The sequence below is a fragment of the Bufo gargarizans genome, chromosome 7, assembly GCF_014858855.1.
Source record: "Bufo gargarizans isolate SCDJY-AF-19 chromosome 7, ASM1485885v1, whole genome shotgun sequence".
Classification (NCBI taxonomy): domain Eukaryota; kingdom Metazoa; phylum Chordata; class Amphibia; order Anura; family Bufonidae; genus Bufo; species Bufo gargarizans.
Window position 1 is genome coordinate 55689707 of NC_058086.1, and position 25962 is coordinate 55715668.

The window sequence follows — 25962 nt, forward strand, 5'->3', positions numbered from 1 at the left end:
ACGGAATACCTTGGGGTGTCTTCTTTCCAAAATGGGGTCACTTGTGGCGTAGTTATACTGCCCTGGCAATTTAGGGGCCCAAATGTGTAAGAAGTACCTTGCAATCAAAATGTGTAAAAAATGGCCGGTGAAATCCGAAAGGTGCACTTTGGAATATGTGCCCCTTTGCCCACCTTGGCTGCAAAAAAGTGTCACACATGTGGTATCGCCGTACTCAGGAGAAGTTGGGGAATGTGTTTTGGGGTGTCATTTTACATATACCCATGCTGGGTGAGAGAAATATCTTGGCAAAAGACAACTTTTCCAATTTTTTTATACAAAGTTGGCATTTGACCAAGATATTTTTCTCACCCAGCATGGGTATATGTAAAATGACACCCCAAAACACATTCCCCAACTTCTCCTGAGTACGGCGATACCACATGTGTGACACTTTTTTGCAGCCTAGATGCGCAAAGGGGCCCAAATTCCTTTTAGGAGGGCATTTTAAGACATTTGGATCCCAGACTTCTTCTCACACTTTCGGGCCCCTAAAAAGCCAGGGCAGTATAAATACCCCACATGTGACCCCACTTCGGAAAGAAGACACCCCAAGGTATTCAATGAGGGGCATGGCGAGTTCCTAGAATGTTTATTTTTTTTTGCATAAGTTAGCGGATATTGATTTTTTTTTGTTTTTTTCTCACAAAGTCTCACTTTCCGCTAACTTAGGACAAAAATTTCAATCTTTCATGGACTCAATATGCCCCTCACGGAATACCTTGGGGTGTCTTCTTTCCGAAATGGGGTCACATGTGGGGTATTTATACTGCCCTGGCTTTTTAGGGGCCCTAAAGCGTGAGAAGAAGTCTGGAATATAAATGTCTAAAAATGTTTACGCATTTGGATTCGTATGGTGCGTCCATGTGAGATTTTATTTTTTTACACAAGTTAGTGGAATATGAGACTTAGTAAGAAAAAACAAAAACAAAAACAAACAAAAAATTTCCGCTAACTTGTACCAAAAAAAATGTCTGAATGGAGCCTTACCGGGGGGGGGGGGGGGGGGTGATCAATGACAGGGGGGTGATCAATGACAGGGGGGTGATCACCCATATAGACTCCCTGATCACCCCCCTGTCATTGATCACCCCCCCTGTAAGGCTCCATTCAGACATCCGCATGATTTTTTACGGATCCATGGATACATGTATCGGATCCACAGAACGCATGCGGACGTCTGAATGGAGCCTTACAGGGGGGTTATCAATGACAGGGGGTGATCAGGGTAATCACCCCCCTGTCACTGATCACCCCCCCTGTAAGGCTCCATTCAGACATCCGCATGATTTTTTACGGATCCATGGATACATGTATCGGATCCACAGAACGCATGCGGACGTCTGAATGGAGCCTTACAGGGGGGTTATCAATGACAGTGGGTGATCAGGGTAATCACCCCCCTGTCACTGATCACCCCCCCTGTAAGGCTCCATTCAGACATCCGCATGATTTTTTACGGATCCATGGATCGGATCCACAAAACGCATGCTGACGTCTGAATGGAGCCTTACAGGGGGGTTATCAATGACAGGGGGTGATCAGGGTAATCAGGGTGATCACCCCCCTGTCACTGATCACCCCCCCTGTAAGGCTCCATTCAGACATCCGCATGATTTTTTACGGATCCATGGATCGGATCCACAAAACGCATGCGGACGTCTGAATGGAGCCTTACAGGGGGGTTATCAATGACAGGGGGGTGATCAGGGAGTGTATATGGGTGATCACCCGCCTGTCATTGATCACCCCCTGTAAGGCTCCATTCAGACGTCCGCATGTGTTTTGCGGATCCGATCCATGTATCCATGGATCCGTAAAAATCATGCGGACGTCTGAATGGAGCCTTACAGGGGAGTGATCAATGACAGGGGGGTGATCAATGACAGGGGGTGATCAGGGAGTGTATATGGGTGATCACCCGCCTGTCATTGATCACCCCCCTGTAAGGCTCCATTCAGACGTCCGTATGCTTTTTGCGGATCCGATCCATGTATCCATGGATCCGTAAAAATCATACGGACGTCTGAACGGAGCCTGACAGGGGGGTGATCAATGACAGGGCGGTGATCAATGATAGGGGGGGTGATCAGGGAGTTTATATGGGGTGATCATGGGTGATCAGGGGTTTATAAGGGGTTAATAAGTGACGGGGGGGGGGGGGGTGTAGTGTAGTGTGGTGTTTGGTGCGACTGTACTGACCTACCTGAGTCCTCTGGTGGTTGATCCTAACAAAAGGGACCACCAGAGGACCAGGTAGGAGGTATATTAGACGCTGTTATGAAAACAGCGTCTAATATACCTGTTAGGGGTTAAAAAATTCGGATCTCCAGCCTGCCAGCGAACGATCGCCGCTGGCATGCTGGAGATCCACTCGCTTACCTTCCGTTCCTGTGAGCGCGCGCCTGTGTGCGCGCGTTCACAGGAAATCTCGCGTCTCGCGAGATGACGCCTATTGGCGTTAGTGTGACCTGGGAGAGCCGCCGAGATGACGCCTTTCGGCGTTAGCGTGGCGGCAAGCGGTTAATCAGAGTAACAATGGAGCTGGACCCTCCGTGTTAGAGTAGGTCCCACCTGATAAGAAGCTATCTTGTCGTCTGGTAGGTGGACTCGACATATTTTTGATCAATAATATGCGCTAAGAGCTTCTTCACTGCTTTGCAGTAAGTATTGGCGTCATGTATTTGACCCTGTTCACACATTCACCTGTTCACTCAGTCTTAGTGCATTTAGTGGTGTGCTGCTACTTTATTTGTTTGCTGTATGTATATATACACACACACACAAACACAGTATAGACCAAAAGTTTGGACACACCTTCTCATTCATGACTATGAAAATTGTAGATTCACACTGAAGGCATCAAAACTATGAATTAACACATGTGGAATTATATACATAACATAAAAGTGTGAAACAACTGAAAATATGTAATATTCTAGGTTCTTCAAAGTAGCCACCTTTTGCTTTGATTACTGCTTTGCACACTCTTGGCATTCTCTTGATGAGCTTCAAGAGGTAGCCACCTGAAATGGTCTTGCAACAGTCTTGAAGGAGTTCCCAGAGATGCTTAGCACTTGTTGGCCCTTTTGCCTTCACTCTGCGGTCCGACTCACCCCAAACCATCTCGATTGGGTTCAGGTCCGGTGACTGTGGAGGCCAGGTCATCTGGCGCAGCACCCCATCACTCTCCTTCATGGTCAAATAGCCCTTACACAGCCTGGAGGTGTGTTTGGGGTCATTGTCCTGGTGAAAATAAATGATGGTCCAACTAAACGCAAACCGGATGGAATAGCATGCCGCTGCAAGATGCTGTGGTAGCCATGCTGGTTCAGTATGCCTTCAATTTTGAATAAATCCCCAACAGTGTCACCAGCAAAGCACCCCCACACCATCACACCTCCTCCTCCATGCTTCACGGTGGGAACCAGGCATGTAGAGTCCATCCGTTCACCTTTTCTGAGTCGCACAAAGACACGGTGGTTGGAACCAAAGATCTCCACTGGTCTAATGTCCATTCCTTGTGTTCTTTAGCCCAAACAAGTCTCTTCTGCTTGTTGCCTGTCCTTAGCAGTGCTTTCCTAGCAGATATTCTACCATGAAGGCCTGATTCACACAGTCTCCTCTTAACAGTTGTTCTAGAGATGTGTCTGCTGCTAGAACTCTGTGTGGCATTGACCTGGTCTCTAATCTGAGCTGCTGTTAACCTGCGATTTCTGAGGCTGGTGACTCGGATGAACTTATCCTCCGCAGCAGAGGTGACTCCTCTTGGTCTTCCTTTCCTGGGGCGGTCCGCATGTGAGCCAGTTTCTTTGTAGCGCTTGATGGTTTTTGGGACTGCACTTTGGGACACTTTCAAAGTTTTCCCAATTTTTCGGACTGACTGACCTTCATTTCTTAAAGTAATGATGGACACTCGTTTTTCTTTACTTAGCTGCTTTTTTCTTGCCATAATACAAATTCTAACAGTCTATTCAGTAGGACAATCAGCTGTGTATCCACCTGACTTCTCCACAACACAACTGATGGTCCCAACCCCATTTATAAGGCAAGAAATCCCACTTATTAAACCTGACAGGGCACACCTGTGAAGTGAAAACCATTTCAGGTGACTACCTCTTGAAGCTCATCAAGAGAATGCCAAGAGTGTGCAAAGCAGTAATCAAAGCAAAAGGTGGCTACTTTGAAGAACCTAGAATATGACATTTTCAGTTGTTTCACACTTTTTTGTTATGTATATAATTCCACATCTGTTAATTCATAGTTTTGATGCCTTCAGTGTGAATCTACAATTTTCATAGTTATGGAAATAAAGAAAACTCTTTGAATGAGAAGGTGTGTCCAAACTTTTGGTCTGTACTGTATATACACACACACACTTTTTTTGTCTTTTTGCAATTTTGTTTTTCATAATTTTTTTGTAAAGTCAAAAACACTGTGGTCAGATTTTATTTTAAAGCAGGGATTGCATGACCTTCTATTGTCCATTCATTGTCAGACTGAACCATTCTAAAGGGCCACAATGAAGTGTAAAGAGGTATTAAAGGGACGGCCACTTCCGGGATCAGGTGCCGTACATTGGGCACAAGATCTTAGTCTGCATGCGCTATAGGCTAGGATCCCATGTCCAATGTACGGCACAAGTTCCTGGAAGTGGCCGCCATACATGATCACTGCGCAACCCAGAAAACCCCTTTAAGGATTAAAATGGCTGCCCGGCCTTGGATCTGACAACCCCTCCTGGGGTCCTTCCCTGTCTCCCTAAACAAAAAAACAAAAATTATTGGTTTGCTACACCACTACTCCATTCCTAGCAGCTTCCAGTCCCCGCAGGAAGTCACTGGGTTCCCTGATAGTTTCGCTAATTAAATGCCTCAGAGGTCACAGCAGCTTGAACACTACGTCACTGCTTTGATATAGCGTTCAAGCCGCTGTGACCTGTGACTGGCTGCAGCAGTCATAGAACCCAGTGGCGTTGCGGCCCGCACAGGGTGACACCAGTGACGGGGTGACACCAGCAGGGCCGGCCGGCAGCGTTCTCATTTACGAATCCCAGGCATAGTCATCTGTATTGCCATCCTCAAGAGAGGATGTGTCTGGGATTCGAACCCACGACCTTCTGTATCAAAGGCAAAGCACTTACCCACACAGCCGTAAAAGCTGCACTGCCACTGACTGAATAAAATATGAGATTTCTACTGTTATAGCTGGCTAAATGTACATCTATACACATGACAGCTGCCCAAACACACCCAGCACTACTATATCTCTATATGACAGCTGTCCCAGCACACTCAGCTCTGCTATATCTCTATATATGATAGCTGCCCCAGCACACCCAGCTCTGCTACATCTATACACATGATAGCTACACCAGCACACTCAGTTCTACTATATTTCTATATATGACAGCTGCTCCAGCAAACCCAGCTCTGCTATGTCTCTATATATCTATCTACTGTATAGCAATACTTAGAGATATATAGATATAGCAGAGCTGAGTGTGCTGGGACAGCTGTCATATAGAGATATAGCAGTGCTGGGTGTGTTGGAACAGCTGTCATGTGTATAGGATGTACACTTAGCCAGCTATAACAGTAGAAGTCTCATATTTTCTTCTTATGGCTGTGTGGGTAAGTGCTTTGCCTTTGATACAGAAGGTCGTGGGTTCGAATCCCAGCAGAAACTTTTCTGAAATACACAAGCACTGACTCCATATATGGACATACAGGGCGGGACACAGGAAGAGGCTGCATCGCACCGCTGACATGGAGGCAAGTATAAGTGTTTTTTTGGGGTTTTTTTTAATACCAGACTGTCACTGCCATGGGGGAGCGGGAGGCACTTGATACTGGCACATGGGGGGGGGGGGGGGGGTTGGCACTATGATACTGGCACATGGGGGGGTTGGCACTATGATATTGGCACATGGGGGGGGAAGGAGAGAGGCACCTGATACTGGCACATGGGAGGGGGGGGGTTGGCTCCTGATACTGGCACATGGGGGGGGGGGGGTTGGCACTGATACTGGCACATGGGGGGGGAGGCACTTGATACTGGCACATTTTTTTTTGGGGGGGGGGGGGAGATGGCACTATGATACTGGGACATGGGGGGGTTTGGCACTGATACTGGGACATGTGGGGGGGGGGAGAGGCACTTGATACTGGCACATGATGGGGGGCATCTATGGGGACACTTACTGGCACATTATTAGGGGGCATCTATGGGGACACTTACTAGCACATTATTAGGGGGCATCTATGGGGACACTTACTGGCACATTATTGGGGGGCATTATGGGGGACACTAGGCCAGCAGCCTATCAGAGGCCGGACACTGAGGGCATCTACTGGGGCATTTTATACTGGTACATTATGGGGGGCACTAGCAGGAAGGGGGGAGAGGAGCACTATGGGGGAATTTACTGGGGGCACTATATAGGGGTATTTTATACTGGGACATTATGGGTGCACTATGGGCACATTAGCTCAACTGGGGGCATTACAAGGGGGTATTTTTTGCACTGTCACATTATAAGGAGAATTATTTCTACTGGGGGGGGGGCATTATGGTGGGCTTTATTACTCCCCCATGGTATGACCCCCTAGTAGCAGCACCAGCCTCTCCCTGCTCTGCTATCCCTCTGCCCCTTCTCCGAATCCTTATTATGAAATCTCTCTCATTAGGATAAAACACAACATCAGCTCCGCCGAGCCCCCGGCCAAAGTGTTGAAGTGGTGTCAGAGATCCCCAAGGGCCAAGTCAAGTAACTAAGTTTTCATGTGGAATATGTTTGTTATACACATATAGCATACACTGTGCCACACAATATACCGTATACCGCTACACTATGCCACACAATATACAGTATACCGCTACACTGTGTAGTCTGTTCTATAAGCACCATTGTTTTGTGGCGGCGGACAGAAAATAATCTGGAAGTGCCCCTCCCGAGACCAGGCTCTGACTGCTAGGGGGGTTCTGCTGAGCTAACGGATGCCCCCTATGGCAGTAGCACCACCATAGCCCTCATATATGGCTAATGAGTGATACCATTTTCTACCGCACCGGGTGACACCAGCCCTAGCAACGCCACTGATAGAACCAAGCTGCTTCCTGCTCCTGCAGGGACCAGAAGCTGCCAGGAATGGAGCTGCGGTGTGTGACAAACAAGCAAGTGTGTGTCTGACCTGATGTTTGGGTTTCCATTAGGAGCTACAGAAAAAGAGCAGCACTGCCTGGTTGGATGTTTCCAAAACCTGGGCTACCCTGGCCACCGAATGAGTCCAGTATCAAACTTCGTTCACTCCAGTTAGTAAGAAACTAAGGCTTCACCAGGGTCCGCCATCAGGCTGGACAGACTTGGCTGTTAAGGACCCCAGTTAGGTCTGCTGAATAAGGTTTCAGAAAACTGGTGCAAGCTCACTAGTAGAAAATCTACCAGAATCGCCAGGAAGGGGCAAAAAAAGTAGTTGGCAAGTAGGTTCAAAACAAGAGAGACAGACAGAGCCAAGTCAGAAGACAAGGTGTTAATCCACAGACCAGCCAAAGTCAGTTCACATGGAGAACCAACAGAAGCTGAATCAGCAGATTGAGGGTTAATCCAGAAACAAGCCAAAGTCAGTCAACATACAAATCCGTGCAGCATAGGGGGACATTTATTAAGCCCCGCGTTTTCCATGCCAGTATTAAGTTAGTCTGCGCTGCTGGAGGAAGTGAAAATTAATGTAGAGGCACACGCTTCTACATAACTTTGGCGCTTCCTCCAGCAGACCGCGCGACAGACTTAAAACCTACACCAGCTCCCTTGCTGGCTTACATTTGTCATGAAAAATGATAAATGAGCTTCCTGGCCCACGTCACACCCCCTTTTCCATTCCGCTTTGAAAAAGTCGCAGATTTTCGCGACATTACCTGCAACTTGAATCCGCCACTGCTATGGCGTATAACTGTTTATAAATGACCCCCGATAATACGCAAAGAGAGCATATGGCCTAATATTGTTTTTCTCTCTGTACACCTGTCATTTTCTAATAAAAATCACATATATTTAGACATGCAAAGCCTCATTCACATGTCCCTGTTCAAATCCGTGAAAAGGTGGTCAGTAATGCCTCTGTGAAGCTGTCCGTGAAGGATCTGCGTTGGGTCCGTATGCCATCTGTGTTTCACTGACACTGCACAGCTGAAAAATAATTTTCAAAGCATCTCTTCCAAATAATCCATGAACCATGGATGGCATCCGTGGTTTTCACGGACCCATAGAATATGGGCTTGATGGATACGTGAATACAGACAAAATAGAGCATGCGTCCGAGCTAAAAACACGGACCCACAGATCGTGTGAATACACACATTAAAATGAATGGCGAGGTGTGCTGTCCGTGGAGAACATGTAAAGAACACTGATGTGTGAATGAGGCTTAAGGCTGAAATGAACCCGAAACATTTTTATTTTTCACGATTTATTATTAAAAGGAATTCCACCTTATAGCTTTAAAAAGGGCAAAAACCCATGAAACCACAAGGAAAAGGTTAAATGAATATTTTAGTCTGGTAGTTGCGAGTGCCATATAATTGTGCCTGCCTTTCACGCGATTGGATGAGCGTTTTACAGGGCATTAATTTAACACGTCTGACATCTAAATGGCGATTGTGTGTGCGCGGTGACTGGATGAAGCCGAAAGACAAAAACACCTGCTGACTGAAAATGCATTTTACGCGGATTACATTATTCTTTTTAAATGCTAATCCTTTCCTTCTGACGATGAATAAAGGACTGGCAAATGTTTCTCGTACACAGCTTTCTAAGAACTGAAATATCAGATACTCGCTTTTCATCACCTACAGAGAGGTTGTCCACACAGAAACGCAGCCATTTTTGGGATTAAACATTATTCCTCAAAAATACTGAACCATCCCACAAAATGGCTGGCTCTCATGCCTAAACCTTAAAAGTAGCAACCAATCATAACACAGCTTTCATTCTGCAAGAGCATTATAAGAAATGAAAGCTGGACCGTGATTGGTTGCTATTGGCAACAAAGACAATTGGGAGAGATTTATCAAAACTGGTGTAAAGGAAAACTGCCCATAGCAACCAATCAGATTCCACCTTTCATTTTTAAGAGCTCCTTTGGAAAATGAAAGGTAGAATCTGATTGGTTGCTAAGGGCAACTAGGCCAGTTCTACTTTACACCAGATTGGATAAGTCTTATAGACAGTTTCAGAAATCAATTATGACACCGATTCAACCCAAATTAAAGGGGTTTACCACACAGCAAAACTAATTTTTATATACCTTATCAGATTTTGAAGGGGTACCCCCATCGGGGACATTCATGACAGATGGATAGAATATGCCATTAGTGTCAGATAGGTGAGGATCCCATTTCTTCAGAACGGGGCCCCGGAAGTAGAAGAGAGCTCACTTGCATGCACGGCCACCTCTCCATTCACTGCTATGGGACTGCCAAGAACAGACCTTTTCTGCTGCAGCTCTCACTATCACAGCTCAGGGGGGGCGTGTCCTTTCTGATGCAGCTCTCTCACTATCACAGCTCAGGGGGGCATGTCCTTTCTACTACAGCTCTCTCACTATCACAGCTCAGGGGGCGTGTTGTTTCTGCTACAGCTCTCTCACTATCACAGCTCAGGGGGCGTGTTCTTTCTGCTGCAGCTCTCTCACTATCACAGCTCAGGGGGGCGTGTCCTTTCTGCTACAGCTCTCTCCATTTCACAGTTCAGAAGAGGTGTACTCTCTCAGGGGGCATTTCCTTTCTGCTGCTGCTCTCCCTTCTGTCACAGCTTTTAAAAGTAGGGCTGGTGAGAGTTGAAGGATGGAATTGAGCACGTGCGACCACCTCAGTAGGTGGATGTAAACCTCACTATACATATTAAAAAGGGGCATTTCGGTTGTTAGAAGTTATCCCCTATACAAAGTAATTAGGAATTACATAAATACATCATGGAGAAATTTCTTCAAAAATAGAGCAGCTGCCTCTAGCAACAAATCAGATTCCAGGTCTCATCTTACAAGGTCCTATTGAAAGTGAAATAAGAATTCTGGTTGCTATGGACAACCCTCCTCCACCTCTCCTGTGCATTTTTGATAAACTTCCACCTATGGTGCCCTTTACATTGACTTCTATGGTGGCAGGCTCCTCCTTGCTCCTGACTCACACCTGCTCTCATGTAACCGACGCAGTTATAGCAACGAATTGCTGAATGTAAGCTCATGGAATACAGAACCTTGTACAGAGGTCCTAAGGGTACTTTTACACTAGTGGTTTTCTTTTCCAGCATAGAGTTCCGTTCTAGGGGCTCTATACCGTAAAATAACTGATCAGTTTTATTCTAATGCATTCTGAATGGAGAGCAATCCGTTAAGGATGCATCAGGATGTCTTCAGTTCAGTCTTTTTGACTCTTCAGGATGGAGATAATACCGCAGCATTCAGCGGTTTCATCTTCGGACATAAAAAACTGAACACTTGCCTGAATGCCGTTTTTTCCATAGGAATGTATTAGTCTGGCATAAAAAAATACCGCAATGCCGGATCCGTCCTTCCGGTCTGTGAAAAAAAAATAGAAACTGACCCGTTTGTCCGTATGACAAACGGACAGACGGATCCGTTCTCGCAATGCATTTGTGAGACGGATCCGCATCCGGAGCAGTCTACAAATGCTGTCCGTTTGCAGATTGCCAGATCTGGCAGGCAGTTCCAGCGACGGAACTGGTTGCCGGATCACTCTGCCGCAAGTGTGAAAGTACCCTAAATCTCCTGCAAATGAATTACAGAATAGCAAGATAGGACTGCCCGCTCCTCCTACTGCACCTCCTGGTAGCACATTTAACTTCCAGGTGGGAGGAGGGCGGAGGCCACTTGATGAGAGAACTAGAACTATACTTTAGATTGGCTCTGCAAAGAAGTGGAAAGTGGTAGTGCAGTGGTGGGTTCTCTGCAGAACCTCCAGTTCAGGCTACATTCACACATCCGCAATTTCGTTCCGCAGCCCCGATCCTGAAATGCAGACCCGCACTTCCGTTCCCGAAAAAAAAAATAGAACATGCCCTATTCTTGTCCGCAATTGCAGACAAGAATAGGCATATTCTATTAGTGCCAGCAATGTGCGGTCCGAAAATGCGGAACGCACATTGCCGGTGTCCATGTTTTGCGGACCCTCACACTGACTTTATTGGAGTGTTTCCTTCTCAAAACAGCCTCCCATTCATTGCAATGGGAAGCAGCACTTGCTTTTTTTTTCCAAGTGGACTTTGAAAACGCGTCGTGTGAACATCACTGCGGTTTTTTGACAAGCCTTTTTTTGCGAGACAAAACATTTTAATTTTATTAATTTTTATGCAGAGAAACAATGTGTGTACAAACATTGCAACCGGTGTTCACTTCAATACAAAGTTGCATTTTCAGCCCGAGGTTTTTGGTGCAGATCCGTGGTAAATGGAAAAAAAAAACAATGGACTTACAAGGAGCTGTTTTCTAATGATCCCCATTCATTTCAATGGAAGATACATTACAGATAAGAAACCCGAGATAGGGCGTGCTGCTGCTTTTTCTCCACGTGGAAGAAATAAGCAAGTGCTGCTTCTCATTGAAATGATACGACGGCTGTTTTGAGGCTTTTTTTGGTGCTGATTTCGAGGCAGAAATACTCCACAATCAGCGCAAAAACTGTGTGACTGAGTGATAAAAGCAGTGCATCAAACATGCAACGATCGCAGCGCTTCATTTACTAGTCACTGGATGAGCTCATGAACGGTTTACTAGACAATACCCCCACCTGCTGGAACACTGACGCCTTGGGGTCTACAAGCTATAACTGAGCACAAAGACAGTACGAACACTGAGAAAACCATCATTGTGCACAGAAATTAGGTAATTAAATACAAGAACAAAAAAAACAAAAAAAAAAAAACACACCTATTATCTTTTACAATCAATGACAATCACATCCCTCTATAAAAATACCCATGGGAAGGCATTTAAAAAAAAATAAAAAATCCTCGGACATCACTTTTTTTTTTTTGTATGTCTGGCTGCTAAAATTACAATAGCGGGGGCAATGAAAACTCATGATTAACCTTGAGTGGATGACAGTTAAAAAGAATGGGTAAAAATGATTGGGGGGGGGGGGGGATGGAACCTTGGCTCCTCGCTCCTTCTCCTCCTGGCCTGCGAAGCTCCACTGGGCTCCCTCGCTGAAAACATCCAGTTTGACATTGCCTGCAGCCAATCACAGACGGTGGCGGTGACCGGATCCTCTTGCGTCATGTGACCGTTTGTTATGAATTAAGAGGATACAGTCACCGCCACGGTCCGTGATTGGCTACAGGCGATGTCAAACCGGATGTTTTCAGTGAGGGAGCCCAGGAGGAGAAGGTGTGCCGGGAAGCAGCTAAGTAATCTTCCCTTTACAGGTGCGGCGGAAAAGTGGGGAGGAGTTGTCAAACCCCCCACCCTACTTTTTTGTACAATCCTTTTAAAGTGTTCAATATTGAGAGTTCAATATTAATAATCTAGCCTTAGAACGGGTAATCAATATCAGATAATTGGGGTCTGACCCTTGCCTTCACGATCAACTGTTGGAAGAGGCAGTGGCGCTCCTCACACCCATCATTCACATGGTTTTTCGGCAGCTCAGTCACAATCTAGTGGAAGGATTAAGCTGCAATACCAAGCACAGCCACTATATGCAATGTCTGGCGCTGTACTTGGTATATAAAGAATAAGCTGTAGCGCTATTCAAAGAGTTGATCAGTGAGAGTCAAAGGAGCCCCCCCCGCCACACACACAAATTGAATATTGATGACCAATCCAGGGGATAGGTCAGTGGTATTCATCTCCCAGAAAAAGCTCTTCAAAGAGGTTGTCCAGTTTTAAAACCTGTATCAACTTAGTAATCATTACTTACATGACAGATCCTGCGATGCAGCTCTGTTTCTCCCAGCGGGATTCTGTTTTCCTGGCTGCAGAGGTGACATCATGAGTTTGTGATTGGCTGCAGCAGTCACACGCTGGTCTGTATTATATCACATTTTGGTTCTGCTGGACTTCATGATGAACGGCCAATTTGAAAGGCATTTATGTAATGGTCCTTTAACATTGACCTAGCCAAGTTTTTACCCTTAGGCCTCATGCACACAACCGTATCCGTTTTGCGGTCTGCACACAGCAGATCTGCAAAACATGAATACCGGTCGTTGGCATCCTGCACTATTGAAAAAATGCCCATTCTTGTAATAAAACGGACAAGAATAGGACATGTGTATTGGTATAATTCATCCGAACAATGTTCAATTCAGCACATTCTGCTGTCCACAACAAAGTGTCGTGCCTAGGGTTCTCTCTCAGGACCCTCCCCCCCCCCCTTCCCCCAATACTTTAAAAATATTGTACCCCCTCACAGTAGTATTGCCTTCAATGTACAACCTTCACAGTAGTTTTGTACAGATGTGTGCCCCCTCACAGTAGGTATGCCCTCTTTGTGCCCCGATCACATTAATAATCCCCATTGTACCCATTGTGCCCCTTCACAGTAATAATGCCCTCTGTGCCCCCTTCACAGTAATATTGCCCATTGTGCCCCCTTCACAGTAATATTGCCCATTGTGCCCCCTTCACAGTAATAATGCCTTACTTACTTATATAGCCTTACTTACATGCCCCCGTTATTGCTTATTCAGTCATTAATTTTTCAATCAGTGCCCCCGCTTGTCCACGCTGCCCCCCGGAATATTTGCCGCCTTGTATGCTAATGAGCCATTCGGCTCAACTGGGCGGGCCTTCAAAAGTTCTCCCGGGCGTGTCATTCTTCTCCCTGGCACGGAGCGCATCCAATCAGCGCACTCCGCTCTTAGCCAGGGAGAAGATGCTCCAGTTCTCGCGAGATGGCGCCGGCTCCAGATGGATGAAATCGCTCCAGTTCTCGCGAATCTCGCGAGAACTGGAGCGTCTTCTCCCCGGCTAAGAGCGGAGCGCGCTGATTGGATGCGCTCCGTGCCAGGGAGAAGAATGACACGCCCGGGAGAACTTTTGAAGGCCCGCCCAGTTGAGCTGAATGGCTCATTAGCATACAAGGCGGCAAATATTCCGGGGGGCAGCGCGGACAAACGGGGGCACTGATTGAAAAATTTATGACTGTATAAGCAATACCGGGGGCATGTAAGTAACGCTATATGTTTAGTTTAACTTTCATTTTCAGGTGAAAGGTCCTCTTTAAGTAGTAATGCCCTCTGTGCCCCCTCCATAGTAGAAATCCCCATTGTGCCTCCTTCACAGTAAAAATGCCCACTGTGACCCCTTCACAATAACAATGCCCACTGTGACCCCTTCACAATAACAATGCCCACTGAGCCCCCTTAACAGTAATTGTTCCCTGTGCCCCCTTCATTGTAGTAATGCCCTCTGGCTCTGTGCTCCCTCCATAGTAATAGAGCCCTCTGTGCCCCCTCCATAGTAATAGAGCTCTCTGTGCCCCCTCCATAGTAATAGAGCTCTCTGTGCCCCCTCCATAGTAATAGAGCCCTCTGTGCCTCCTCCATAGTAATAGAGCCCTCTGTGCCCCCTCCATAGTAATAGAGCCCTCTGTGCCCCCTCCATAGTAATAAAGCTCTCTGTGCCCCCTCTGTATAAAGAAAAACAAAAAAACCACAGTAACTACTCACCTTGTCCCGTTCCTGAAGCTCACATACCTCTCTTCCCCGCCGGCACAGATCGCTCTGCAGCACTCACTGTGTGGTTGGGGCTTATGCAGATTACCGGGATGCAGGCTCCGCCCACACAGGGCGACTGCGCGATCTGTGCCTGCAGGATAAATGGTGGAGCAGGGAGAATTCTTCCTGCTTCACCATTCAGAGCGCGGCTGGCCTAAAGGACTGCACTCCAGCAATGAGCGCTTCCATCTGTATTGATGGAAGCGCTCATTGCCACTGTGTCCACATTATTTGTGGCCCAATGAAAAGAATCAGATGCGGACCAAAAATATGATTATGTGCATAAGGCCTTATATTGTATCTTTAAAAATGACTAAGTAACCAGTAGCTGTATTTTCAAATTTACCCTAATTTAGATTACAGAGCATGTGGTTCATAACGAGCACCAGGATACAGTTCACATGACTGACGGCACTGGCACTCATTGAGGCTTCTTTCGCACGCCAGTGAATCATGGATGTGTGCTCACCATGTTCTCCACATACCCATGGATTTTAATGTGTTTATTTAGACATCGGTGATTTTCCACTGACCAGGGGTGCACCATCAATGAGGCCAGGTGAGGCGATCGGCTCAGGCTGCACCAGATAAGGGCAAGAGGGGGGAAGCAGCCGAAGGGCCATGGGCAATGAGAGCTTTCATTGTGGCAAAGGGGTTAGGTTAAGAAATAAGCATTGGAGGGGGCGCCGTTTTAGTTTTCTCCTCAGGCAGCAGAAAGGCTAGGTGCACCCCTGCCACGGACTGTGGCTCAACGGAAAAATCACGGGAGCAGGCACTGCTTTGGTTAGCGATACGGACCAACCACGAGTACTGAAGCCTGTGGATCCGCGAAAACCAGTAAAACAACCCACAAGGCATCCGTGTTCTATCAGTAATTTTCACAGATCGTTGCTAGGAGAGGATTTGGAAATTTATTTGCAGCCCAACAGTGTCCGGGGAGTAAAGATGACACTAAGTGGAAAAAAATAAATAAATGGAGATATGGACCAAACATGAACCTTTCACTGACATCTTCAAGGATGAACCACTGACCATCTTGTCACAGATGTCACCATGGACACAGATGTGAAAGAAGAGCTCATACAATGAGGTCCATCATTTTCCACCAAGGTGATGACAAGAAAAATAACCATGCTTGCAGTGCAAGTTTTCCCCTAAAGAAGAGTCTGTGTCTGAGGGTCCGACACGGGTGTGGCCATAGCATCTGATGGTCAGAAGAGCATCACACGCTGCAGCGTTGTATTCAGGATAATATTTATACAGGAACCTTTCAGATCCATTACAAGTTAGTCCCTGACGTACAAAGGTGGAGGCAGCCGGTCTACTTTTGAGATGCACCTACTGTACTTTCTAGTCTACCTTGGAGTGCTGTCCATTCAATATTTTATCCATTACAAGTTGGTAGAGGAATAAAAAAAAAAACACACATTCAAAAGTGGAGGAACATTTCTAGCTGTGCTCAATGTAAATGATAGTGACAGAAATCAGGACTGTTCTCTCCCATTGTATGCAAGGACAGTGACTGATTTTCCTGATTGCTCGCCTTTGACTAAAGTGATGATACAGCATTTTATTCTTGTAGAACTATCTGCACTGTCATTTCCAAAAATGCATTCTATAATTACATAGGGTTAGGGCTCATGCACACGTACGTGTGCCGGCTGTTCCATGCTTTGGGGACGGAAATTTGCCGTCCCCAATGCACGGGCATCATCCGTGCGGCTGCCGTAGATGGACGCAGATCCATTCAACATGAATGGGTCCGTGATCCGACTGCAACATGTCCTATTTTTTTGTAGTGCTTCTGTGGGGTTCCATGCCACCGTTCCGCAGCGCTCCTTCCAGATCATGGACTTATTCAAGTGAATGGGTACGCATCTGTGATGCGGTGCCCGTATATTGCGGACCCACTGTTTGCGGGCCGCAATACGGGCACAGCCGAGCAACGGCCTGACGAACATTTCGCCCAGCCCTAACAACCTCGTACCTGCCTCCCTGCTTCGTGTAACGGCGCAGGCGCAAAGGCTCTGCTTCTGATACTAGAGTAGAGACTGTGGATGCGCCGCTGGCCTGGAATGGAAGCAGAGTCTCTGCACTTGCGCCACAACTCTGAGCAGCAGCATAGGCATGAGACAGTCAAGGACGGACAAGGTGCATGGCTCTGTTAATCAAGAGGCAGGGTGAATATTCTTCGAAAGTGGGGACAGCCCCTCACAGTTGAAGAACGAAACAATTGGCTCATCCTTAGTTCCTACACTACACAATGTACCTGTACAATAGAAGACATTTCACTTTCTTTCTTGGGCCCAGGCCTACACAATCAACTGAGGATGGGTAGGAACCAGCGGTAATCTATACAAATGAATAAAAGCAGCCTCAGACAGGTAGGCGGCGTGCACGACTAATCTGGATGCAGTCACCGCCCGCACTAATGAAGGCAATGGACAAAATTAGCACATCGTAACAAAGTGAAATGGATAGGGGCAAATCTGGCAAACCCATCTGACAGCGGGGTGGAGGCATGGCAGAAGCGGGGTCTTCACCCCCAGCAAATTCACTATTATTTACACCAGCTTCCTAGTGTAAATGACAATTAAAATCTACTCCAGCTACTCAAGGGCTGAGGTCCTAGGTTCAAATCCGATCAAGGCGAAAATCTGCACGGAGCTTGTATGTTCTCTCAGTGGTTATGTTGCTTTCCTCTGCGTACTCCACTTTCCTCCCAAACGCTAAAGGCACAGATTGTGAGCTCCACTAAGGTCGGCAAGTGTCAATAATGTCTGTGAAGCATTGTAGAATATGTTGGCACTATATCAGTAAGATAAAAGAAACATCTCAACAAAAAATAAAAAAAACAACAAAATAAAAGCATCAGAAGACAAAGCTGCAAAAAACGCTGCAAGAAAAAAGCAAAAGTGCAGAAAAATGGCACTAAAAACCAACGTGTGAAAGCACCTTTCTAAAAATAGTAAATGATGCTCTCAGAACCATGAAACCTGCCCTTACTCCATAATATACTTTGGGAGTCATTTATTAAGGTCGGAGCTTTAGATGCCAGTCTTAAGACCCCTTCAGCTGGCGGTGCATGCGCTGAATTTATATAGAGCCACCGGCCTCTACATAACTCCGGCGTATCCACCGTCGCTTCTAAATCTACGCAAGCTCCCTTTGCTGGCGTACATTTAGACCATTTTCTATGCCTATAACAGGTGTAGAAAATGATCAGTGAGATGAGCCTGCCCCTTCCCCACCATGCCTTCTTTTTTAGACCTGGCATGAGCATGGAAAAGTCGCAATTTGCAACAGATATACGCCAAGAAGTGACTGTTTGTAAATGACCCCCTTTATCCTTAATAAGTAAAAATAAATATAGAGAGCTATGGCTCCATAGCTGTACTATATGTGAATACTAAAGGGGTTGTCCGAGATTTAACTGATAACCTATCCTCGGATAGGTCATCAGTATCTAACCGGTGGGGATCAGACACCCAGGACCCCCAATGATCAGCTGTTTGAGAAGGCAGCAACACTCTCAGTAGTACCACGGCCATCTTGCAGCTTATCCTAAGCCATGTGATGGTATGTTCATCGGTCACATGGCCTAGGAGCAGTTCAGCCTCATTGAAGTGAATAGGGCTGAGAGCGATGCCAAGCACAGCCGTTATACAATGTATAGTGTTGTGTTTGGTGAGCTGAGAGAAGGCGCCGGTGTCTTCTCAAAGAGCTGATCGGCAGAGGTCCTGGGTGTCCGACCCTCACTGATCAGATACTGATGATCTAGTCAAAGGATAGGTCATCAGCTAAAAAATCTCAGACAACCCCTTTAATGTGCCATAAACCTGATGATCCCAAGTGTTGCAGCTTTATTTATTTTTTATTTTTTTGCGGACCCATTGACTTCAATAGGTCAGTGGTCCACATTTCAGGGTCAAGAACAGGACGTGTTCTATATTTTGCGGAATGGACATGTGGATGTGGAAAGCACAGCACACGGATCATCCTATACTGGGCTGCAAAACGCAGACCATGGACCCATTGAAGTTTACAGGTCTGCAAAAAAACGGATGCAACATGGACGTTATCTATTTTGTGTGCGGTAGTCTAGGTTGTCTCCATTGGACTCACCGTTCCACAACTAGCTCCTTGTTTGACACCTGCTGGATCGTTATCACAACTTTCTTCTCCAGGCCTTGCTTCAGTTTGAAGAACAGTTTATCGCGATCTTTTGGCACTGGGCTGTTAAAGACAAAGAACAATTTATGTTATAGCATACAACAAGCCCGATTCTTTCCAACTCGAATATTCATTCATGATGTCCATCCTCTACCACCATTAGATCACCCATGTCTGCATTTTGACCTGAGAATAGGCCATCAATATGAGGAACTTAGACAACCCCTTTAATCATAAGATAACCCCTGTAGATCTTCTAGAAGCAGCTCCTAGAACTGCTCCTTTAAAGGGAATGTGACACCAAAATTATTTTCTGCCAGTTAAAACCTAATAGGGACACATATCCTTTTTTGTAATCTGTTTTTATTTTCTGACTGTAGATTTTTTTTCCCCATTTTCTAATTATAATTATGGGGGCAGCCATCTTGCCTCAGCTGTCATTTACAGCATTTAGAGATATGCTTTACGGCAGCCACATGGACCATAGACACAATGTATAGGAGGGGACCTCTGACTTCTATGGGAGATTTTACTAGACGTGGTCTGTGACCTGTGCGGTGGTCAAGAGGGAGTAGATAAGTTGTGATATCACCCATCGTGAATCCTGGTGGATCCTGTGTAATCTATATAGCGGTGATATCAGCAGTAAAATGATCTGTACCAAGAAGTGGCACTTCTTATTAGGCTTAGTGGCTAGTGCCAAAAATGCAGGATTTTAGATTTTTAAATAGATATTGACATGGAAAATTAAAAATATCACCACCAAAATTCTTTAAAAATATGATTAACATAAAAACATATTTAGACGATGGGTCAATTTCTGATGACACATTCACTTTAAAAGGGGTTGTCTTACTTCAGCAAATGGCATTTATCATGTAGATGAAGTTAAAGGGGTTCTCCAAGTTACTTTTATTGACCTATCCTCAGGATAGGTCATCAATTTCAGATCGGCGGAGGTCCGACAACAGGCAACCCGGCTGATCAGCTAGTTGAAGAAAAGGCCGCGTTCCGTGCCAGCATAGCCTTCTCTTGTTTACCTGCTCGCCGTCGCAACAGCTGCAGCGAGCAATTGTAATTACAAGAAGCCGTCCCAGTCACTTGAGTGGGACGGCTCTGTACTAAGTATACTCTTGGAGGGGACGGCTTCTTGTAATTACACCTGCTCAATGCAGCTGTTGCGATGGCGAGCAGGTAAACAAAGAAGGTAGCGCTCGAACGGACGCACGCATTGTCTTCAACTAGCTGATCGCGGGGGTGTCGGACCCCCGCCTATCTGATATTGATGACCTATCCTGAGGATAAATTAATGGAAATATTGGATGAGGGGGTTCTCTGCGTTTTTGGATCACCCAGAATCCAAGCATAGAAAAAACAAGGTAAGTATAAAGGTAAGGCAGGAACACCCACTACTGGTGCTATAGGAGATAAAATTAATTTAAAGCATAATGCACTCCTCCTTTCGAGTCAAATACATGCTGGTTATATATAGATTAAAAACACAAAATACATAAGTATATAATAAAAACATGGATAACGAAATCCCCCCAAAGACAAAAAGGCAAAGGCTTAATTAATGCACAATGGAGCACTTCCTATATTGATTATATGTATCGTGTATGAGAACTGGCAAGACGTGTTTCGGAGCCTCTTGCTCCTTCATCAGTGGCCACTGGCCATCAGCCACTGATGAAGGAGCAAGAGGCTCCGAAACGCGTTGTGGAGTTATCCTGTGTCATCTAACTAAAGATCTTCTGGTCCGGACCAAGCGAAGTAAAAGGTACCCCAAGATAACAGCGCTATATATATACAGCTCAACCTCTGTGCACCGAGGTATGAGCACGGAACTTTGATCACCCGAGTCCCCTTGCGATCACGTGGTTTGGTCACGTGACCGCTTCAAACAGCACGCGGAGACACAGGAACGAGTGCCGCAACATACACGGCTTCCTGGCGTCTGCCCCAGACAAGGAGAGACTACATATAGGAGTGGGGTAAGAGTCTTCATACGAGGCAAACATTATAATGTCCTCAGGAATGATACCTAAAGGCAGGGAACTGCGCCACTAAGTGGAACGATTATATTGAACAGCACTGCCTGGAATGTTAGTTTGGCATTAAATACTTATTGTGCAACGTGTCTTCATCTACATCGATCCTGCTGGATGTCATACTTTCTTACAGATATATTGGATATCATATCCCTCATATATATTCTGTTGGATTGATATTATAAACATATACAAAAAGATTAACATATATGTGGACTTTGACTACATCTATATCGTAACCACAGAACAAACTATAGTAAACTTCGATATCATTTTGGATTAATAGGGGATGTATATATAGTACAGCATTTACACTATAAGTATATGTTAAGTAAAAAGGATTTTATTGCTTAATCCAACCAAATAGTGATATATATGTGAAGTATATGCGAGTTGGCCATATATATTAACTCTTGCCGGTTCTCATACACAATACATATAATCATTATAGAAAGTGCTCCATTGTGCATTAATTTAAGGGGTTCTGCAGTTTTTTTAAACTGAGGATCTATCCTCTGGATAGATCATCAGCATCTGATCGGCGGGGGTCCGACACCAGGGACCCCGGCCGATCAGCTGTTTGAGAAGGCAGCGGCGCTGGCAGTAGCGCCAGCGGACTTCTCGCTGTTTACCGCAGGCCCAGTGACGTCACGACTAGTATCACTGGCCTCAGGCGGGACTAAGCTCTGTTCACTTGAATGGAGCTTAGCTGCTCCCAGGCCAGTGATACTAGTCGTGACGTCACTGGGCCTGCGGTAAACAGCGAGAAGTCCGCGGCGCTAATGCCAGCGCCGCTGCCTTCTCAAACAGCTGATCGGCCGGGGTCCCGGGTGTCAGACCCCTGCCGATCAGATTGCTGATGATCTATCCAGAGGATACATCCTTAGTTTAAAAAACTGCAGAACCCCTTTAAGCCTTTGCCTTTTTGTCTTTGGGGGGGATTTCGGCATCTAGGTTTTTATTATATACTTATTTTATTTTGTGTTTTTAATCTATATGTACCCAGCATGTATTTGACTAGAAAGGAGGAGTGCATTATACTTTAAATAAATGATATACATTTTAACATTTTAATAAATGTTATAGCACCATTAGTGGGTGTTCCTGCCTTACCTTTATACTTACCTATCCTGAGGATAGGTCATCAATACAAATAACTTGGACAACCCCTTTTTAACACAAGGCACTTACTAATGTATTGTGATTGCCCTTTGCTGGCTTCATTAACTTATCCATCACATTACAGGCTGCTCGTCCAGCAGCAGTGGTCATGCTTGCACACTATCGGAAAAAGCACCAGCCTCTCTGAGGGAGCACGCATAGGCCTGTGACTTTTCCTATAGTGTGCATGCACGACCACCTGTCCTGGATTGCAGGGTGGTCGTAACCCCTGGACACGAACAGCGTATAACATGATGGAAAAATAAATCCAGCCAGCAAAGGAGGCAATATGGACAATCACAATACATTAGTCAGTGCCTTGTATTAACTTCCTCTACATGATAAATGCCGTTTGCTGAAGTGAGACGACCCCTTTAAGACAATTGCAAAGGCTTTGCATGTTTTTCCACTTGCGAATGTAACCAGATTCATTTTTATCCCCACCTCTTGTTCCTTTAAGAAGTGGCCTACGCATTGATATGGAGAGCAGGCAGATGTCACCCTAATCGCTCAGCTACTGTCTAATAATTTCTCAGCAGTACAAGATGTGCTCTTATAAAACCTTTTTGTCTGAGCTCGTTCCGAGATTCCTGTATTGAAGTGCAATTTGACAGTGAATTGCCGAAACAAGGAAACATGTTGTGAGGAGACTACAGCTGCTTATCCTTAAGACACAAATAACCGCGGAATAAAAGATCTTCTCTGAATAATCTATTTTTAAAGCTTTTCACAACATTTTTATTTGAAAGCCATTTGGGCAATTTTCCACCCAGGCTTGTGAATGCCGTAATGACAGCCATTGCAATCTGTGACTTGATATTAACATGTCAAACAGACAAGGCTTCGGGAAGCCATAATTATAAAAAGATCCCACTGGCTCAATTTATTTTTTGCAAAATAGCTTTTCAAGCTTGTTTTAAGATAGAAGAAACCAACTAGTAATGGCAAAGTATGACAAGTTACAGTACGAATGGGAATTGTGGTGAGCCAGGAAGATTTCCTGGTTTAAAGGGGTTCTCCGCTTTTCCTATACTGATGACCTATCTTTAGGATAGGTCATCAATTGCAGATCAGCGGGGTTCCGACAGCCACCACCCCCCGCCGATCAGCCGTAAGAAGGGAACGCAGCTAGAATTACACTGCTCGCCACTGCAATGTCGACAGCAAGCAGTGAGGAGAGACAGACTGCTGTACAGAAAAACCATGAAAAATATTAATAAATACCAATTGAAAATATGATGAGTAGAATGAAAAAAAATCAAAAAATTTCTTTAAAGGACGCCTGTCAGCAGTTTTGTACCTATGACACTGGCTGACCTGTTACATGTGCACTTGGCAGCTGAAGGCATCTGTGTTGGTCCCATGTTCATATGTGCCCGCATTACTGAGAAAATTATGTTTTAATATATGCAAATGAGCCTCTAGGAGCAACGGGGGCGTTGCCATTACACCTAGAGGCTCTGCTCTCTCTCTTGCTGCAACTGCTCTCTACTGCTGCGCCCTCTGCACTTTGATTGACAGGGCCAGGTGTGATGACATTTTCACTGCCTGCCCCTATCAAAGTGGAGAAAGAGCAGAAGCTGCAGAGAGTGCAGAACCTCTAGGTGTAACGGCAACGCCCCCGTTGCTCCTAGAGTCTAAGTTGCATAGATCAGCTCTCTTTGCAACTGCAGTGTCCACTCCACTTTGATCAACAGGGCCAGGCAGTGAAAACATCATCACACCTGGACCTGTAAATCATTTTATGTTTTGCAAATAAGGGCACTTCTAATGAGGACAAGGGATGGAGGCCTCCCACGTAGGCGAGATCGGGGTGCTGGTGAACAGCCTGACCCTGATGTCACGTTCATGAAGGGCACCCATCCTGTTTCTGCAAAAATCCCAAAATTTAAATTTCTGCGTTCAAGCCGTTTGGAATCAGGGTATCAAACTCAAAATTTCTCGATTCCCTTCTTGACGTGGATGCTATATGCTCTCCGCCCCTCCATTGTTTCCTCACTTTTTCTATTGCTGCAAAGGTTGATGGATCTTTATTATGAAACTCCTTGTAATGTTTGGATAATAAATGCTGTTCTAAACCATTTTTAATATTATTAATTTGTTCTGATATTCTTTTTTCAAGGTACGTTTGGTTCTACAAATGTATTGTTTATTGCATGGGCATTGTATAATATATATCACATCCTTCGAATAGCATATCAAAGTGCCATTTATCACCAAACGTAAAAGAGTTTTTTGTGGAATGAACCTCAGTAATTTTCTTTGGGAATTTAGTAATTCTACAATTATTGCATGTTCCACATCTAAAAAAATAAAACATTTAATTGTAACCAATTGTGTGTCTTGATTTTTACCTTATTTTTATATGAAGAGGCAATTTAGCCCAAATTGGGTGCTTTTGTATATGTAATTTTTGGAATTGGTGTTAGTATAGGACCTATTAGTTATTCTTCTAAAATATAATACCAATGTTTATTATTATTTTTTCTATTCCTTTATAATGACTATTGAAAGGGTATGCGTAGGGTATCATCATTCTTTTTTATCATTCTTTTTTTCAATTATATTCTCTTTAAAAAACAATCTTTCCACTCCAATTGATCATTTGTGGTGCAATTCCTTTTTAGTCTCCTAAGTTGGCTAGTAGGTATGTTTATCAGCAATCTTGGTAGATGCAACTTGAAAAAAGTATATAACTATTTTCATTAACAGATTTTTGATATGTTTTACATATTAAACCTTTATCTTGTTTTTTTTTAATTGTGATATCCAAGAAATCCACCTTTTCTTTGCTAATATTGGTAGTAAAACTCAAATTCATTTGATTAATACTTACATCTTGTATGAATGTATGTAAATTCTGCTCTGTATCTCACCAAATGAAAATCACATCATCTATATAACGTTTCCAGAGCACCAGGCTCTTCCCCCAGTCTGGGAGTTATTGAAAAAGGGCTAAAGCAGAACTACAGTGCTGTACGGACAGTAAAAAACGGTCTAGGGTGGTCACACATTCCCTTTAAAGGGGTTCTGCAGTTTTTTTAAACTGATGATCTTACCTCTGGATAGATCATCAGCATCTGATCGGCGGGGGGCCTTCTCAAACAGCTGATCGGCGGAGTCCCGGGTGTCAGACCCCCGCCAATCAGATGCTGACCATCTATCCAGAGGATAGATCATCAGTTTAAAAAAAACTGCAGAGCCCCTTTAAGCTTATTTGGAATACATGTCCTGCTCAGCTACAATGGGTTCTCCTTTGAAGGATACTGGAGTCATGCAGTCCCGATCCACAGCAATCCTCATCAGTCGTGATTTTGGGTCCAGTATGCACTTACTCTACCTCTGCACACAGGAATGGATTGCCTACATCAAACGTACACTTTTTGTTATTAACTGGTGTGAATCAATGCATGAACATTGGGGGTTGTGCAGCGAAAAATATTCTATATTTTTTAAACCAGCACATGAATCTGAATACTTTTGGAAATGCATATCATAAAAGTGTTTTCCGGGATTTTACTACTGATGACCTATCCTCAGGGTAGGTAATCAGTATCTGATTGGTGGGGTCTGACACCCGGAACCCCCACCGATCAGCTGTTTCAGAGGGCAGCGGCGCTCCTGTGAGCGCCATGGCCTTCTCGCAGCTTACCAAGCACAGCGCCGTACATTGTATAGTGGCTGTGCTTGGTATTGCAGCTCAGTGCCATTTACTTCAATGGGGCTGAGGGCGATACCAAGCACAGCCACTAGCAGCAGGCTCGGGATAAAATCCAATTTCTTTATTATAAAATCCATAGG

General features: G+C 45.1%; 1 protein-coding gene across 2 annotated transcripts in view; it reads right to left on the minus strand.

The window, feature by feature from the left end:
- RABGAP1L (RAB GTPase activating protein 1 like) overlaps positions 1–25962 on the minus strand; it is a 327249-nt gene that overhangs the window by 255132 nt on the left and 46155 nt on the right. For both annotated transcript variants that reach the window (XM_044301795.1, XM_044301797.1), the window contains exon 7: positions 18902–19012. In XM_044301795.1, the coding sequence (XP_044157730.1) occupies positions 18902–19012 (111 nt within the window). The remainder of the gene's footprint in view (positions 1–18901; positions 19013–25962) is intronic.